The sequence below is a fragment of the Gopherus flavomarginatus genome, chromosome 2 (assembly GCF_025201925.1).
Source record: "Gopherus flavomarginatus isolate rGopFla2 chromosome 2, rGopFla2.mat.asm, whole genome shotgun sequence".
Taxonomy (NCBI): domain Eukaryota; kingdom Metazoa; phylum Chordata; order Testudines; family Testudinidae; genus Gopherus; species Gopherus flavomarginatus.
This window is the reverse complement of record NC_066618.1, coordinates 254,834,772-254,854,380: the sequence shown is the minus strand read 5'-3', so window position 1 is coordinate 254,854,380 and position 19,609 is coordinate 254,834,772. Positions and strand designations below refer to the sequence as shown.

Sequence of the window (19,609 nt, the reverse complement as noted above, 5' to 3'; positions counted from 1 at the left end):
CCAGTCTGCCTTGCCCTCTTCTGCCCATCCCCCTCCTATTTGTTTTATCCACCATTTGTATCTGGTCTTGAGCCAAGATTGTTATAGCCCCTCCCCCAAAAGATTATCTTACTACATAATTGCAAACCTCTAGCAAATGGGGTCCAACCTGGCTTGTTCCTGTGGGCACTATTGTAATATTACTAATTGCCTGAAAGGCTACAATTTTTTGGGGGGGTGGAGGAGGAGGACTAACTTTTTTTATTTTAGAAATACTGGAGTGATTGCAGGCTTTGCTTAAAAGCTTGTTGAACACTGAATTGTGGACTGTGAAATTGCTCAGACTTTAACTTAAGGATATGGGTTGTGGAATCTTAAGCAGAGATGCTCTTTCTCTTAAATGTTTCTCAGTATTTTGTTTAAATACCAAGTAAATAAACATCCCTAAAGTTCTAAGCAGACTGAATAAAAATAAAATGCATCCTCTCAGGTTTCACTTCCTCGTTACCTGGTATTCTAATTCTACCACCTCTCCAGTTGTCCTCCAGTGTAGACAAAACCTCAGTTCTAATCTCAAAAGGAAAAAAGTGGGAAAATAAAGATTCATCTTCTTTTATAATCCTTCCAGATCTTAAATATACAAGGTAAATAAACAGTCAAAGCCCATTTTTTTTCTTTTTGCAGGTAACCTTTGGGATCTTTGTTGAATTGGTGGTTTTTGGTAGACAAATAGTCAAGGTAGTAGAATTGGTACCAAAATCTATAATCAGACTTTACTTTCATTAAAAAAAAAAAAAAAGTGAAACGCTTTGACAATCTGTTCTTCCTGGACTTGCAGGGGCAGAGCCTCAGGGGGGAAGGGCAGGAGTGAGGCTTAGAGGAAATGAGGTCCTCAGGGGGAAGTGGCAGCGCATAATTGCCTTGGCATATGCAAGATCAATGCAAATGCCTTCAGATTTCTATTGAGAGTATTGTGTAATGTGCTGTGCATAAGTGATAAGTGGAGGAGGATTTAAAATGACTTGACTAACTTTCACTAATGTAGTTACAGATTTGGGGACTTAAAGCTCTCGAAGTTTAGAAATATAGCACAACTAATGAAGTCATACCATTGTAATCGGGAGTATATAACTAAACGTGTTCAAAATGATGGTTAACAAATCCTTGGCATTTAGAGTGTCCAACAATCATTTGAAGTGGTATAATACTAGTATTGTAAGCGATACTGGATCACACTTTAAGACAGCCTTCCTTCTTCCAATCCCTCCTCCATTCCTTATCCAGCTTTAGTTTTTTTTCCTATTGTTCCAGTCACCTAATCACTTTCCCTTGGGATTGCCCTACTACAAGAAGACAGAAGTCTTGCCTTGGGTTGCATAGTCCCTTGGGGAATAGAGGTGTGTTTATTTTTTTTTTTCTTTTTACAGTTGCAAAGACCACCCCAAATTTGCTTTTATTGTTCTGTTTCTTCAAAGGAAAAGTTCTCACCGAGCTATGAGATTCCTGGGGCTAACGACAAAGCAGGGATTTTTAGAAATTACCACTGGTGTATCCACCAATTCAGCTGCACTAGTGGGAGCTTGGGAACCCTTGCCCCTAGCCGAGGCTCTGACAGTTTCCAGTCCCTTTGCCACCGAGTTTGTGTCTCTTTGCTGTCCCTTTCAACTGTCATGGTGACAAAGACACAATCTAAATACACTATTGCCCTGGTTTAACTAAAGATTTGATATTAAAGTGATGCAGCTTTGTGTGTAGATAAGGCCTGAGCTGCCACATGACTGTAAAGGTATTTAAATGTAGCGTAACATAATTGGCAAGCCCCCTTAAAAGTTACATTGATTTGAAAACTACCTTCACCACCTTTCTTGTAGTCATACCAACTGCAGTGAAAAAGGAGACATGTTAAGGAGACTAAGGTAGGTAGATAAAACACTACAACTCTTTGGGTAGCTTTGTAAAGCAAAGTTCTAGTTTTCTTGGTCAGTTTTTGTCTAACAGCGTCTACCATTGATTCTAACACCAAGTTTCCATGTTGGTTTTTGGTTTTGTGTCCAAATTCTGTAACAAATATAGTTCCCCGTTATCCAGCATCGTAGACTGATCTTATTGAACACTTTCATATCAAATTAGATATTCTTTCTTTCTGTCTCCCTATCAATGGGGTATTGTTCCTTAAATGTCTTAGTAGCTTGTCAAGGCTAGCTTTATAACTTTCCTTTTTAGAGTTCTATTAGGCTGTGAAATACTGTAGCGCTTTTTCTAATGTTCAGCCTAAATTTTTCTTTATTTCATCCACGCTGTTCTTAACTGTACTCCATGAACCAGCCTCATCGTCTTTACTGTTTGCATTCTTCATGTTGTATGCTTCCATATTAATCTTCCCCAACCCCAGTTGTTTCTTAACCAAACTCTATCTTTAGGACTCTTAATCTGTGATGATGCAGTCTAGTCACCCCCTCTCTAGCTTTTTGTTGCTCTTTCAGGTCTATCTAACTTGTTTGTCTTTCTAGGTATGTGTTGAGAATTGAACACAGAAAAAGGAGCTGTTTGTCTGATCTGTAATGTGATGTTTCATGTGCAGTCCAAAACTGCAGTGATTGCCATCTTAATCTAACAAATACTATGTTATGTGTTACAGGCATCTGACGAAGTGGTTCTTCGCCCACGAAAGCTTGTGCTCCAATACTTCTGTTAGTCTATAAGGTGCCACAGTACTCTGTTGCTTTTTACAGATCCAGACTAACACTAACCCCTCTGATACTATGTTATGTGTGTGCTTCAGCTTTTTGAATAAACAAGCAACGTATTTTGAAGTTGTCTGCTGACTGGGCACGTGCACAAAAGTAGACTATAGGCAGTGAGTGGCAGAGTGGCATGGGATCTATCTTCAGCAAATATTCAGTAACTCCTTCTTTGTACTCCTCTTTTATTAGCCCATCACTTCTTTGAATCCATAACATTAGGAAAAATCTTGGGCAGAATCCTGGATCATACAAACATTTGAGTTGTTCAGAAATAACTCAAAGCCTGAATTTTCACTTAGCAGTAAATACATAAGCCCAAAGATAGCTGCTGTTTGAGGTAATTAAAAAGGGAGTTCTAAGTTTTATGGCTAGAATGACTTTTTGGAGTACTCATTCTAAAACCAATTGACTAGATATTTGTTTTCCAATCCAGTAATTATTTTCCCAAGCTGTTTGCATACTATGTTCTTCATTTTTTTTGCACTACAATGCAGCTTGGTACAGTCAAGAAGCCAAGGAAGATTTTATTGAAGAGGCAGGTTATAATGTTACACATGTTATAATGTTAATCTGTAGCTGAATGCTTTATATATAGATATAGATATATATGTGATTCCTTTTTTTAAAGTGTGGAGCCTCAAAATGTTAAAGACAATGGACACTAAAAAACTGATTGGTAAATCCCTTCAGCCAGCAAGACCTGCACGCCACCTGTCTTCACAGCATGGTGAGTAGCATGGTTAAAATCTGTTCATTTAACAAAGATTTACAGATTACCTGAAGGGAAATTTGAGATTGCGCTGAATGTCTTCAATACATTTCTATTTAAGGCTCATGGTTAAAAATTAGCTATGGGGAACACAGAAACAGCAATACTGGGCCAAACATAAGAACGGCCATACTGGGTCAGACCAAAGATCCATCTAGCCCAGTATCCTGTCTTCTGATGATGACCAATGCCAGGTGCCCCAGGGGGAATGAACAGAACAGGTAATCATTAAGTGATCTGTTCCCTGTTGCCCATTCCCTGCTTTTGGCAAACAGAGGCTAGGGACACGATCCCTGCTTATCCTGTCTAATAGCAATTGATGGACCTGTTCTCCATGAAATTATCTAGTTCTTTTTTGAACCCTGTTATAGTCTTGGCCTTCACAACATCCTCTGGCAAGAAATTCAACATATTGACTATACATTGTGTGAAAAAATACTTCCTTTTGTTTGTTTTTAAACCTGCTGCCTGTTAATTTCATTTGGTGACCCCACCCCCAGTTCTTGTGTTATGAAAAGGAGCAAATAACCCTCCTTACTTACTTTCTCCACACCAGTCATGATTATATAGACCTCAATCATATCCCCCTTAGTAGTCTCTTTTCCAAGGTGAAAAGTCCCAGTCATATTAATCTCACCTCATACAGAAGCTGTTCGATACCCCTAATCATTTTTGTTACCCTTTTCGGAACCTTTTCCAAGTCCAGTATATCTTTTTTGTGACTACATCTGCACACAGTATTCAAGATGTGGGCATACCCTGGATTTATACAGAAGCAATATGGTATTTTCTGTCTTATCTCTCCCTTTCTTAGTATTTCCCAAGGTTCTGTTAACTTTTTTGACTGCTGCTGCACACTGAGTGGATGTTTTCAGAGAACTATCCACAATGACTCTGAGATCTTTCTTGAGTGGTAACAGCTAATTTAGGCCCCCATCATTTTATATGTGTAGTTGGGATTATGTTTTCCAATATGCATTACTTTGCACTTATTGACATTGAATTTCATCTGCCATTTTGTTGTCCAGTCACCCAGTTTTGTGAGATCCCTTTGTAACTCTTCATAGTCTGCTTTAGATTTAACTATGTTGAATAGCTTTGTATCATCTGGAAATTTTTCCATGTCACTATTTACCCCCTTTTCCAGATCATTCATGAATATGTTGAAGAGAACTGGTCCAGTAGAGACCTCTAGGGGACACCACTATTTACCCCTCTCCATTCTGAAAATTGACCATTTATTTCTACCCTTTGTTTCCTCTCTTAGTTACCGATCCATGAGAGAACCTTCCTTTTTATCCCATGACAGCTTATTTTGCTGAAGATAGCCTTTGGTGAGAGACCTTGTCAAAGGCTTTCTGAAAATCAAAGTACACTATGTTCACTGGATCTCCCTTGTCCATGTGCTTGTTGACCCCCTCAAAGAATTCTAGTAGATTCGTGAGGCATGATTTCCCTTTACAAAAAACATGTTGACTATTCCCCAACAAATTATGTTCATCTGTTTGTCTGACAATTTTATTCTTTACCATAGTTTCAACCTGTTTGCCCAGTACTTAAGTGAGGCTTACTGCACTGTAGTTGCTGGGATCACTTCTGTAGCCCTTTTAAAAAAATTAGTATCACATTAGCGATCCTCCAGTCATTTGGTACAGAAGCTGATTAAATGATAGGTTACCAACCACAGTTGGTAGTTCTGCAATTTCACATTTGAGTTCCTTCAGAACACTTGGGTGAATACCATCTGGTCCTGGTAACTTGTTAGTTAATCAGTTTGTTCCAAAACCACCTCTAATGACACCTCAGTCTGGGATAGTTCCTCAGATTTGTCACCTTAAAAGAATGGCTCAGGTTTTGGGAATCTCCCTCACAGCCTCAGCCGTCAAGACCTGATACAAAACATTCATTTACTTTCTCTGCAATGGCCTTTATTCTTGAGTGCTCCTTGAGCATCTTGATTGTCCAGTGATCAATGTAGTCCAGTATTCTGTTTTTTAACAGTGGCTGTTGCCAGATGCTTCAGACGGAATGAACAGACCAGGGCAGTTTATTGAGTGATCCGTCCCCTGTCATCCAGTTACAGCTTGTGGGAACTTTAGCCTTTGCTTGCATGTGTGCAAAAATATATTCATAGAGCTTGAATGAGATCCTAAAACACATAGCAAATCCAGATGAAAACTGTCAAACCGTAGTTTGGACTAGGCTTGTTGGAAGGCTTGCAAAGTTTTGTGAACTTGGCCTGAACTCAGTTTGTAATAAAACCCCAAAACTAGATGAATTTTTCTTGGATGTGGCCTCTGTATATATTTGTGGGATGCACCTCTGGATGAGACAGAGTTTTTTTGAAACTGTCTACAAAGCAGTGCCAGTTTGGGGGCTGCTTGAGGGAAGTACTGGCCATTCATAGCCAAGGTTAATTAGGAGACAGCCATCCCCCAACTACCTTAGTTTCTCCTTCATTGCAGCTAATTTCAGATACCGGAACCTCTCATGTTTTGGTGACTCTCTTGCTAAACTGTCTGTAATTTAGTTCTTTAGTAGTACTTTAATCTGCATGGTTACTGTTCCAGACTGAGGTGAGCACAGCATCAGATGTCTTCTATACTGAACCTCAGGGGGCTGCATTTTAAGAAGTCTGTCTCTTGTCCCTTTCTTCTATACTCAGTGATTGGTGTGACTTGAAGGCCAAACTAATGGCTGATGCTGGAATACTGATTTCATCCCCTCAACTTGCTCCAGCCTCAAACACACTCCTTGGAAACCTAGTTAAGAATGCTTGGAACTCCTTCTCCCTAAATTATCTCTCAGCACAAGTTGCTGCAGCTTAAACTGTGTGTGTGTGTGTGTGTGTGTGTGTGTGTGTTTGTGTTTTAATTTACCTCAGTTACCTAAGTGAAAATGCCTGTGTGGACACACTTAAATAGTGTTAAATCTGTCTGATACCAATTTAGCTGAAATTAGCACTAAGATTATAAACCAGATTTAAATTGATCAAGATTGTCCGCACAAGGATTTGAAGTGGTTTAACTAAAGTCAGTTTAAAAGGCTTTGAGGGTCTGCTCTTCAGATCCAGGTGAGGCTAGAGGTCTTGGATCTGGTCAGGTCTCTAACAGGCCCTAATTAGCACCTATCCTACATCCCCATACCAGTTTTATTTCCTCCCTAAAATAGTATCTGAAATGCACCTTTAACCAGACTGTTGAAATACCTCCCAGTATTTCGCATATTTTTTTGATATCAGGGACTGGCTTGCTGTGTCAGGGAAATTTCAAGGACTGGCCATTGAGAAACACTGTTTAAACAATCTGTGGATCATGGGGATTAATGTGAGAGGAGTTTCCGTTTTGACACAATGTCCTTCTAAATGGATTAGGTTATGTACTGTAACTTGTGTGACAGACCCAGACTAGTAGGGTACAGGAGTCTGGTAGAGGGCAAATATACGGCTCACTGGATGAGTAGTTTTCTGTTCCTTGAGTGACCAGAGCAGCACTAGAGTAATCGGGAACCTGCTACAATCAATTAAGACAGGCTAGCTAATCGGAGCACCAGAGTTTAAAAAGGACCTCACTTCAGTTTGTGGCATGCATGCGAGGAGCTGGGAGCAAGAGGAGCTGAGAGTGAGAAGACATATTGCTGGAAGACTGAGGGGTACAAGCATTATCAGGCACCAGGAGAAAGGTCCTCTGGTGAGGATAAAGAAGATGGTGGGAGGAGGCCATAGGGAAGTAGCCCAGGGAGTTGTAGCTGTCACGCAGCTGTACCAGGAGGCACTCTAGACAGCTGTAGTCCACAGGGCCCTGGGCTGGAACCCGGAGCAGAGGGCGGGCCCAGGTTCCCCCCAAATCTCCCAACTTCTGATCAGACACAGGAGGAATTGAGCAATAAGTGCAGGACCCACCAAGGTAGAGGAGGAACTCTGTCACACTTGTTACATTAGCTGAAGTGTATCAGTACCTGATGGAACTAAGGTTCACTCTGCTAATACTAAAGCAGCATATGGCTTGCCTTCACAACTTCTCTGTGTTGGAAATCTGTTAAGATATGAGTTTTCTCCTGACTTTAACTCAATATTACTCTCCTAGGCTGGCATCAGAGGCTAATGCTTGCTTTTGGAGGGCAGTTCAACAGTCTGTCTAATTAGAACTCCTCACCCCACCATTTTGGGATTTGCATAGCTAGCTAATCTCCCACACTGAGAATAGGCAAAGGGCACCTTAAGGAAGGTTACCCTTCTCTGAGTTTTCCACTACATACTTAACACTACTCACCTGCCATTATCCCTTCCCTGGATTTCTACTTCATTGGATTCTGAGATTTAGTGGAAGGAATTGAGTTGGATAGGGAGGGGAAATGATGGGACATGAACCTTTCAGGGGTTCTGAAGCTCTGCATTGCCAGGGTATGAATCTACAGTTGCCCATTATAATAAGTAACGTTTTCTTTATGGTCATTTGGAATTTCTTATTTAAAATTTTGCTTTTACTTCCAACAAGCAGTGTGGTAGAACAATAAAGACCTTGTCTACATTTGTGGCGGCATGTAGTACTGTATATGTGGAGCTACAGGCCACAGTGAAAGACTCCGGAAGGGGGAAGCAGCAGGGAAAAGCTCTGGCAGTGGGGAGGTAGCAAGACACTACACTGCTAAAAATCGCAGTGTAGATGTGAGGGTCGCTGCTTGGGTCTAGAGAGAGACATGTAGGGTATATACACTAGGGTTCAGGTGTGTAGAGCACTCTACTCACCTGAACAGTGCCTCTCCACCTACACTGCTTTTTAGACTGATGTTTGGGAGTGCAGTGTGTTTACTCTTCACGCTGTCACAAGTATAGACCTACAGAAATTAATCCAGAGCTGTTGCTGTAAAAATTCCACAAATAATTGTGACCTGCTTAGGAATTACTCTCTCTAGTGGCTGGATCATCAGCTGTCCTTGTCTACTGATGATGGCACTGTTTAAGGGCGGGGAGGGGAGGCAGGGAATGTGTGTTCACACAAAGCCTTGTCATCCTGTTAAAGGCCCTGTACTCCACTCTTAGAGAAAGGACAGTTAAAAGATTCTTTTCCTGTAAAGAATTGTTCTGCTTCTTTCTTAGAGTCCAACTTCTCCTGTGGAATAGAGTTGAGTTTAATTATTTGTTATCTCTTTTGAAAAGCTGTGTCCAACTACAGTATTTCTCATTCTTTGCAGTTGTAACTGAAAAATGTCAATTTGTTACAAACACTTTGAAAATTGATATAACTGTAGATAGCATAAAGAAATAGCAATATAAAATTGCATTTTAGTGGGAAAAGTTTCACATTTGTGATGTGAGAATGAGAACACTATCACTAAGCATTTGTAAAGAATGTGTGTGTGTGTATGGGCGGGGGGGGGAACTGTCAAAATTACAGCTGTTGCAGAGATTGAGAAATGCAGCAGTGCTACTGTGGATAGCAGCCAAATAACAGCATATTTTAGTGTTACATTGTCAAGATCCTGCAAGAAATGGGACAGTATCCCATGGTGCAGCATAATCAAAGCATTCAAGTAGTAACTGGTAAACTATTTGTTCATTTCTTCATTACTGTCGTCATATGGTGTGTAAAGTCCTTTTGACAAATGTCTCAAGATATGTTCTGAATGGACTCTTTTTGTTTTTGCTTATTTTTGTTCTTGTTCCAACAGCTTCAACAGTTACTTACAACTTCCAACCTGAATTTCCATGCAGCACTCAAGTATGTTTACATAGTGAAGTTAGCTGGGTAAGCATTTAAATGAAGACTCAAGTCACCAATGAAAGATATTGGCTGGCTAAATCTATAAATGAATGTCATGAAACTACCATAAATTGTCAATCAATCCATCTGTTAGTTAATGAAATAGATACTTTTGCCAGTGAGAGACATTCTAGAATTGCATGCTAAGCAGTTCAGTCTTGGAGATGTTCATGTTTGAGGTAGAAAAATTCTTCTGTCACATGTGCACTAAGACATGGACGGTACATCTCCATAAATGACAATGTGGACTTGCAGATACGGCTTCTCTGGAAACTTTCTTGTGTGTAGGTAACCGGTCATTTACTCATTTTTTTTCTATCCGTTTTATCATGTTTTGTTATACTTACAAAGTGGTGGCAGTAATTTTTATATTCCCTTTTATGTGAAAATATATTCTACACATTTGAGGCGGCAAACTTCACAGAATTTGGATTAAAACTTTCCTCCAGATATGCATCCTAAATGTTTGTCAGATGAACTTTTGCTGTGTCTCCTGTGTTTAGGACAGACTATGGTATTTATTGGGTAATTGTGTTCTCAGCTCATTCTGAGGGCCAGCTTAGAAAGATCAGCAAAATGTGCTTGTTCTTTGTACTTTTAACCTCTATTTTGTTCTGACTCTGCATCTGGTTTTTGAATACTAATTCACACTGACTACTCACTCAAGCAATGACCGTGAACCCCATGTCACAAAACTTCTACTAAAATAGACATAAAAACAGATATTTTAACAATACAAAATTATGCTTTTTCTAAAACTTGCTGTTGCTGTCTGTTGGAATGTATCATGTCCAATCTTACTTGGCGCCTACCATTGGTGTCTTGAATGACCCAGAAAGATTTCAGTAATAAATCACTGACTTCTTCAAGAATCTCAAGTGTCTGGGCACCACTTCTTTTGCCTTCCATAGATTAGGTTAATCTCTACTTTCTGCCTCAAAACATTGACAAGCATCTGTGGATTATTCATTTGTACTGTAGTAGAGGCCAATAATAAAGGTTTGAGGCCCACTTTCTCAGGTGTTGTACACACAAAATGAAAAGACAGTCTCACCCTAAAGATCTTGCAAGTCAAACTGACTCCTTGTTCTAGTGCACTTTCCTGGGAATTACTTGAAAGAATGTTGCATAGATCTACAGACTACTTCCTCTTTCAATCCATCCCCATAGCACAGGTGGAAGGTGACCCTTATTTGGACAGCTGCTGTTGAATCCAGTCTTACCTGAGCAACTTTACAATACTGATTGATCTGTTGGCACCTTCACTTCTGTGCGTACGCTTCACTGTAAAAATATGGTAATAGCAGATGGGCATGTATCTGGCTTGCAGACACACAGTTGCCTAGCTTCTACCCCTAAGCCTGAGTTTTGAAAATTTGACATCTGATTTTTTACATCTGAATCGTCCATGGAGATAGATTCTTGGGGTTTCACGCTCTCTTTTAGAGTTGAGGAGTGCATCTCCTTTAAAGGGATGGGTATCCAAAACAATCAGTTATGGGGAGGAGTCCAAGACTTTTATTCACAGCAGCTGAGTGTATAGTTTTTACAAGATATGTTGGTCAAATCGATCTCTCTTTAAATCTTGGAGGGAATTTAGAGCCTGGTACTTCATCTCTACATGGTTGGATTCAAGTTAAAAATAGTGTGATTGTACCCAGTGTGATGGGGCATCTGCCCCACACTGGCACGCAATGGGTTACTAGAGCCCTAGGGAGACTGCGTTAGAAGCAGCCAATACGAGAGAGGATGCGAGGAGCAGTGAATCAGGGCCCAGCCGGCCCATATAAAAAGAGCTGCAGGACAGCGCTAAGACAGTTACACCCTGGAGCTCAAGGAGAGAGGACTAGGTGCCTTGTAGGTGGAAGGAAGCTGGCACCCTGGACATAGCAATGCTGGGCAGGAAAAGGGGAGCAAGAGTGAGCTCCTGGCTGGCTGCTAGGTCTGATGTGATGAGGCCCTGAGATAAGGGCTAAGAAATAGGTATATCTCCTATTATTATCTCATAGAACTGCAAGGGACTCTGAAAGGTCATTGAGTCCAGCCCCCTGCCTTCACTAGCAGGACAAAATACTGATTTTTGCCCTACATCCCTAAGTGCCCCCCCCCCAAGGATTGAACTCACAACCTTGGGTTTAGCAGGCCAATGCTCAAACCACTGAGCTATCCTTCCCTAGAAGGTGCTGGGACTGTGGGGAAGTGGCCCAGGGAAATGTACTGAGAATTTGGAGGGGACTTCGCACATGTCTGCCATCTACAGGGTCCCTGGGTTGGGACCTGGAGTAGTGGTTGGGCCTGAGTCTCCTCTTTCCTTTCCCTCACTTGCCCCTGGGGAAGTGGCAGGACAATTGACTTGCAGGGCCCCTGGAAGGAGGGAGCACAGATCATGACACAGCTGTACGCTGTGTCATGAAGAGGATGCTGTGTTTCTTGGAGGACATGGGTGCGGGAGCAGATGTGATGGCAGTTGAGGCACCATCAGGAGAAGGCATAGTGACCTGCGGCGCTAATTCGCAAGACAGCCAGCAGGATGCACCAGTGTGGTGAGTGGAGCCCCGTCACACCCAGACTTTATTTTGTGGCTAAGTAAACAAACGTACATATTTGGAAATCAGAATTCAGGTATAGTTCTGAGGTAAAAATATGGCTATCAGGTCCATAGTTCACTGCTTCATTACACAGTCATCTTAATAAAAGGTGATGTGCATAAAGGTGGTTGGCAATAGTCAAGCAGTCTTTTCTGAGCCACACTAGCAGCAGCAGATGAGTGCTCAGTAATCACACTGTTGCATTCCTCTAGGCTTTTCATATGTACATGATTTTTAATCTACTAAGGACATTGTTTCATTTGTTACTGTGCTCTTGCATGCCATAGTAATGACAGCAGCAGTATGATACGGACTAGAATTGTGCAGTGCTAGTTTAACATCTAGTCAGCGGCAACATGAGCTATTCTAGATATGTGCAAGTATTTATGCTGAGGAGTATCTTGGGGGTTTTTTTTTGGGTGGTTGTGGAATACAGTATGATGCACAGGCACATGCTTCTGCTGTGGCCAATGTAAACTTCTTCCAAAATATGGCTTCCAAATTAGAAGAGCCTTGCATTTTTCTATTGCCTTGTCCGGAAGAAGATTTACTAGCTTACTTTAAAAGGTAGACTGACAGAAGGAAAATAATTGTCCTAGATTTCTGGTCCTAACAATCTCAATTGTGTGTAGCCAAGAATTCAGAGATACTCTTATCACATTTCAAAGAATCTCTTCTCTAAAGATGTGGCTGAAAACACTACACCCTCTACAGTCTGTGCCTTAACAAGGCACATTTTAATGAGTTCAAAGTTCTAAAGCTATCCTTTGCTGCCTTAGAAGAGAAATCTAGGAACTCCTTAGTGCTTCTGCCTAGTTTCAGAAGGTTCATTTGTGTAGCTGTGTCTGTCTTAGCCCTGGTCTACACTACAAGTTTAGGTCAAATTTAGCAGCATTAGATCAATTTAACCCTGCAACAATTCACACAACGAAGTCATTTTTGTCAACTTAGAGGGCTCTTAATATCGATTCCTGTATTCCTCCCCGACAAGGGGATTAGCACTGAAATCGACATCGCTGGGTTGAATTTGGGGTAGTGTGGATGCAATTCAACGATATTGGCCTCTGGGAGCTATCCCAGAGTGCTCCATTGTGACCGCTCTGGACAGCACTCTCAACTCAGATGCACTGGCCAAGTAGACGGGAAAAGCCCCGCGAACTTTAGAATTTCATTTCTTGTTTGGCCAGTGTGGCAAGCTGATCAGCACAGGTGACCGTGCAGATCTCATCAGCAGAGGTGACCATGGAGTCCCAGAATCTCAAGAGCTCCAGCATGGACCCAGTGGGAGGTACTGAATCTGATCACTATATAGGGAGACGAATCCGTGCTATCAGAACTCAATTCCAAAAGATGAAATGGCAAAATATTTGAAAAAAATCTCCAAGGGCGTGAAGGAGAGAGGCTATAACAGAGACCTGCAGTAGTGCCGTGTGAAACCTTAAGGAGCTCAGGCAAGCCTACCAAAAAAACAGAGAGGCAAACAGCTGCTCCAGGTCAGAGTCCCAGACATGCCACTTCTATGGTGAGCTGCATGCAATTCTAGGGAGTGCTCTACAACTACCCCGCCCCTATACATGGACTCCTGCAAGGGAGTCTCGCGCAACAGGGATGAGGATTATGGAGACAAGGAAGATAGCGCACAGCAGACAAGCAGAGAAACCCTTCTCCTTGACAGCCAGGAACTGTTTATCACCCTGGAGACAGTACCCTCCCAACCTGGGCTCCCGGATCTTGAAGGCGGAGAAGGGATCTCTGGTGAGTTTACCATTGTAAATATAATGCATGGTTTAAAAGCAGGCATGTTTTAGTGATTAATTTGCCCTGAAGACTTGGGATGCATTCGCGGCCAGTACAGCTACTGGAAAGGTCTGTTAACGTGTCTGGGAATGGAGCAGAAATCCTCCAGGAACATCTCAATGAAGCTCTCATGAAGGTACTCCCAAAGCCTTTGCAAAAGGTTTCTGGAGAGGGCAGCCTTATTGTGTCCTCCATGGTAGGACACTTTACCATGCCAGGCCAGTAACACGTAGTTTGGGATCATTGCATAAGAAAGCATGGCAGCGTATGGTTCTGGTGTTTGCTGGCATTCAAGCAACATCTGTTCTTTATCTCTCTGTGTTATCCTTAGGAGAGTGATATCATTCATGGTCACCTGGTTTGAAAAAAGGGAATTTTATTAAGGGGACATTCAGAGGCAGCCATTCCTGCTTTGTTGTTTGCCCATGGCTGAAAAGAAATCATCCCCATGGTTAGCCATGCTGTGGGGAGAGGGGTGAAGCACTCATCCCAGAGAATTGGGTGTGGAAGGGGGTTTAGCTGGGTTTGTGCTGCACGTTAACCTGAAAAATGCAGCCCCTCTTTTTAAATGGCCCAACCCATTTTAAATGGCCAGCCGAACAGGTGCTTGGTATGGGAAATGAGGGCTCTGTTGTTTGAAACCATTCCCACATGTTATGAAGGTTAAAGAAGCCAAAAGACTCTGGCTTACCACGGCTGCCTGCAAGCTGAATTCTGTTGCCTGGATCTACGTGTATGATCTCTCATACCAAACCATCAGGCCCTCAATATAGGAGGCACAATGCGACCTTGTAAAGAAAGCACATGTGCTATGTAATGTTCACAGCTTGGTTCACTGTCAGAGAGTCTACCCATTGTCCTCTAAAATGCTACTCTCCCTTTTTTTCCTCCCGCAACTGCACATGTTTCAATGCTCCCCCTATCATCTCTGTCCGAGAGGCTAGCACAGATAAGGCGAAAAAAACACACTCGTGATTAAATGTTCTTTGAGCTCATGCAGTCTTCCCGCACTGAAAGAGCCCAGCAGAATGTGTGGAGGCAGACAATGTCAGAGTCCAGGGAAGCACAAAATGAACATGAGGACAGGAGGGATGTGCGAGAGGATAGATGGCTGGAGCAAGAGGATATGTGGCAGCAGTGTGATGCGAGGAGGCAGGATGCAATGCTGAGGCTACTAGAGGATCAAACTGATATGCTCCGACGTCTGGTTGAGGTGCAGGATAGGTAGCAGGAACACAGACTGCTGCTGCAGCCCCTGTGTAAGCAACCGCCCTCCTCCCCAAGTTCCATAGCTTCCTCACCCAGATGCCCAAGAACGCAAGGGGCGGGGACCTTCAGGCACCCAATCACTCCACCCCAGAGGACTGCCCAAGGAACAGAAAGCTGTCATTCGATAAGTTTTTTTTTTTTTTTCTGAAGTGCAGTGTCTCCTTGTCCTTCCCTCCTCCCCCTCCCCTCCTGGGCTGCTTTGGCAGTTATCCCCCTATTTGTGTGACAGATTAATAAAGAATGCATGAATTTGAAACAACAATGACTTTATTGCCTCTGCAAGCAGTGATTGAAGCGGGGAGGGGAGAGGAGGGCAGTTGGCTTCCAGGGAAGTAGAGTGAACCAAGGGGGTGGGTTTTCATCGAGGAGAAACAAACAGAACTGTCACACCGAAGCCTGGCTAGTCATGAAACTAGTTTTCAAAGCTTCTCTGATGAACAGCATGCCCTGCTTTGCTCTTCTAATCATCCTGGTGTCTGGCTGCACATAATCAGTGGCCAGGTGATTTGCCTCAACCTCCCACCCCGCCACAAACATCTCCCCCTTACTCTCACAGAGATTGTGGAGCACACAGCAAGCAGCAATAACAATGGGAATATTGGTTTTGCTTAGGTCTGAGTCAGTAAACTGTGCCAGCATGCTTTTAAACGTCCAAATGCACATTCTACCACCATTCTGCACTTGCTCAGCCTATAGTTGAACAGCTCCTGACTACCATCCAGGTTGCCTGTGTACGGCTTCATGAGCCATGGCATTAAGGAGTAGGCTGGGTCCCCAAGGATAACTATAGGCATTTCAACATCCCCCAATGGTTATTTTCTGGTCTGGAAAGTTAGTCCCTTGCTGCAGCTGTTCATACAGACCAGAGTTCCTGAAGAAGCAAGTGTCATGAACCCTTCCCAGCCATCCCACGTTGATGTTGGTGAAATGTCCCTTGTGATCCACCAGTGTTTGCAGCACCATTGAAAAGTACCCCTTGCAGTTTATGTACTGGCTGTCTTGGTGGTCCGGTCCCAAGATAGGGATATGGGTTCCGTCTATCACCCTACCACAGTTAGGGAATCCCATTGCAGCAAAGCCATCCACTATGACCTGCACATTTCCAAGAGTCAGTACCTTTGATAGCAGCAGCTCAGTGATTGTGTTGGCTACTTGGATCACAGCAGCCCCCACAGTAGACTTGCCCACTCCAAATTGATTCCCGACTGACTGGTAGCTGTCTGGTGTTGCAAGGTTCCAGAGGGCTATTGCTACTTGCTTCTCAACTGTGAGGACTGTTCTCATCTTGGTATTTTTTCCCCTGCCTTGAAGTGCAAGCAAGTCACAAAGTTCCATGAAAATGCCCTTACTCATGCAAAAGTTTCCCAGCCATTGGGAATTTTCCCAGACCCGCAACACTATGCGGTCCCATCAGTCTGTGCTTGCTTCCTGGGCCCAGAGTTGGCGTTGCATGGCATGAACCTGTCCCATTACCACCATGATGTCCAAATTGCCAGGGCCCATACTTTGAGAGAAGTCTGTGTCCATGTCCCCATCACTCTCGTCACCACGCTGCCATTGCCTCTTCACCTGCTTTTGCAGGTTCTCATTCTGCATATACTGCAGGATAAAGCACGAGGTGTTTACAATGCTCATAACTGTCACAGTGATCTGAACGGGCTCCATGCTTGCCATGGTATGGTGTCTGCAGGAGAGCAGAGTTGCAGGGGAAGCGTTGGTTGGATGACCAGTTTTGCAGACCTACTGCACCGTCTGCAGCCAGAGCAGAGAGGCAGCGGAAGTGTTCGTTTGATGATGTCAGTTAGCAGTCCTACTGCACCATCTGCTGAAAGCAGTATGGCACCCGCATGGAAAAAAGGCATGAAATGATTGTCTGCTGTTGCTTTCAAGGAGGGAGGGGCGACTGATGACATGTAACCAAAACCACCCATGACAATGTTTTTGCCGCATCAGGCAGTGGGAGTTCAACCCAGAATTCCAATGGGCAGCAGAGACTGCGGGAACTGTGGGATAGCTTCCCACAGTGCAATGCTCCGAAAGTCAACGCTAGCTTTGGTACTGTGGACACACTCCACTGACTTAATGCACTTAGTGGAGGGACACACAATCAACTATATAAAATCACTTCCTAAAAAATCAACTTCTATAAATATGACCTAATTTTGTAGTGTAGACATACCCTAAATCCGCTGTATTAGAAGTCAGTGTTCTTACTAGTTCTTCAACCAAAAAGGGCTTTTTAATGGACTTCATTCAGCCATGCTGATCAGGATCATTCACATAATTGCTGTTATCTAAAGATACTTGTTAGGAAAGATGAGTGGCCTTCTCACCTTTTTTGCTCCCTGAGTTAGACGATTTGTTTGTTTTTTCTAATTTTTATTTGTACAAGGTTGATTGTAAACACTACAATGTCTTCACCTGTTGCTGCGAAATCAATGGATAATTAAACACTAAAAGAGCCTACGTTCTCTTGTCTGAGTTGGAGGAATCAGCTGCTTTAGAATATTCAGCCTTGATCACATATAGGGATACGTGTCACGATACATGGGTCCATCACAATGTATAGTTTTGGACAAACAAATACAAGCAAGAAACTTCTTCTCTTGCACATTCTATTCTTTTTGGCAGTATTAGAGACAAACTATGACCTCCTGGCACTTTCTATCAATCTAGATCAGTGGTCCCCAACCTTTTTCGTCTGGCGGGTGCCAGACGAGCCACGGAGGACCGTGGCGGCAGATGAGCATCCGCTGAAATTCCGCCGACAAGCAGCAATGTCAATAGGCATCACCACCAAAATGCTGCTAACAAGTAGCGTCATCCAGAGGCATAGCCGCTCAAATACTGCTGATAATCGGCGGTATTTTGGCGGTGATACCGCTGGATGACGCCACGGGCACTGCATTGGGGATCCCTGATCTAGATGTTTGGCTACAGCCGAGGACCACGTAGTGTGGTTTATAGAGGTAGGTGCTAGAGTAGTCTCTGCACTCATGGAACATTGGTTGGGTGTGTCCTGTCCCATCCTCTTGCTTAAAATGGTGTAGCCAGAAGGCTGCTCTCAGTTATAATGACTACCAACAGTCCTAAGGATCATCAAGGAGTCTGGATGCTCGGATCTTGCCCCCTGTGCTCTGGCTACTTTTCACTACATTTGCTTCATAGGAGCTTCTATGCCACAGGATGATTATTTAAACAAGGAGGCCTTTCAGTAACTACTTATGCAGGCTTTAGGGCCAGAATCTAGTGTGTAGCACAATCACAATATACCCCAATATCTGGGCCTCAACACTCTTTATAGGAGGAATTCTGTACGGTAGATCCATAAGGCTGCAGAAGCTACCCATCTGCAGCTTGTCTTTAGTGATAATGAATTACAGCCCCCATCTCTGGAATGCTTCCCTTTGAAGAATACGCCATCTGTTTTAAGTTAGAATTGGAACATTAATAACTGAGATTTCAGAAACTTTAACTCTGCATTAAGAACTTTTTTTTGGCAGAATGTTGATGTTCCACATGTGGTCTAGATAATACTACTTTAAGCTAGGCTACTGCAACTCTGTTTCAGGGTCAGATAGTCACCATAATAAGGCAGAAGACTGTACAGGCAGCAGCAGTGCACCTTCTAAAGTAAAGCCAGATGCAAAAAAAAAAAAAAAAAAAAAAAAGTAATGATTGTCCTTTGCAAACTCCACTCAGAATGAAGCAAAAGGCCCTCAGCCAAATTGCAAAGCCACTGGCGGGGAGGGGACTGAGATCCTGCAATTTATTGGAGGGTGGGGTAGTCTCCTACACACATGCATTCCAAGGATGTTGCAGATGAGGATACCCAGGCTTAGACTGTTAAGTTCTGGGGTTGGTATTCTGGTTACAGAGATCCTTCTTAGGAGGGAAGACTTAAGTCCATGTCTTGTTGGTTTCGATTTAAACATGACTTTCCATCCTCCCCTTTAGAAAAAAGACTTTCCTTCTCTCATCCTCCTTTTTTCCCCCTACCTTCCACCCTACAGAAATAACACTTCTTAACAGCTCTGCTAAAAAATGCCGCTAATTCTGGTTCTTACCTGAAAAGTAATTCTAAAATGGCACCAGAGGGTTTCATCTTTGTGTTTAAAAGATTTGCTGTCTCAAATGTGCTCAGTTTCCAAGGAAATGTTTCTTCTAACTTCCAGTTCTGTAAATTCCAATGTGGGAGCAGAATAAAGCTGGTTTGTTATTGTTAGGGCCCTACCAAATTCATGGCCATGAAAAACACACTATGGACCATGAAATCTGGTCTTTTGTGTGCTTTTATCCTGTACTATACAGATTTAACAGGGGAGACTAGTGTTTTTCAACTGGGGGTCCTGACCCAAAAGGGAATTTCAGGGGGTTTGCAAGGTTAAAAGGGGGGGAGTCACGGTATTGCCACCCTTATTTCTGCACTGCCTTCAGAGCTGGGTGGCCAGAGAGGGTGGCTGTTGGCCAGCTCTGAAGGCAGCACCCTGCCAGCAGCCGTGCAGAAGTAAGGGTGACAATACCATACTATGCCAGGGCCCAGCTCTGCAGGCAGCAGTGCAGAAGGGTGACAATACCATACCACGCCATCCTTACTTCTGCGCTGCTGCTGCCTTCAGAGCTGGGCTTCCAGCCAACAGCCATCGCTGTCTGACTTCCCAGCCCTGAAGGCAGTGCTGCCACCAGCAGTAGCACAGAAGT

General features: G+C 43.1%; 1 protein-coding gene across 2 annotated transcripts in view; it reads left to right on the top strand.

The window, feature by feature from the left end:
- The first annotated feature begins 3,365 nt into the window (after positions 1-3,365).
- C2H8orf88 (chromosome 2 C8orf88 homolog) overlaps positions 3,366-19,609 on the top strand; it is a 49,328-nt gene continuing 33,084 nt past the window's right edge. For both annotated transcript variants that reach the window (XM_050941439.1, XM_050941440.1), the window contains exons 1-2: positions 3,366-3,450; positions 9,163-9,239. In XM_050941439.1, coding sequence (XP_050797396.1) covers positions 3,366-3,450; positions 9,163-9,239 — 162 coding nt within the window. The remainder of the gene's footprint in view (positions 3,451-9,162; positions 9,240-19,609) is intronic.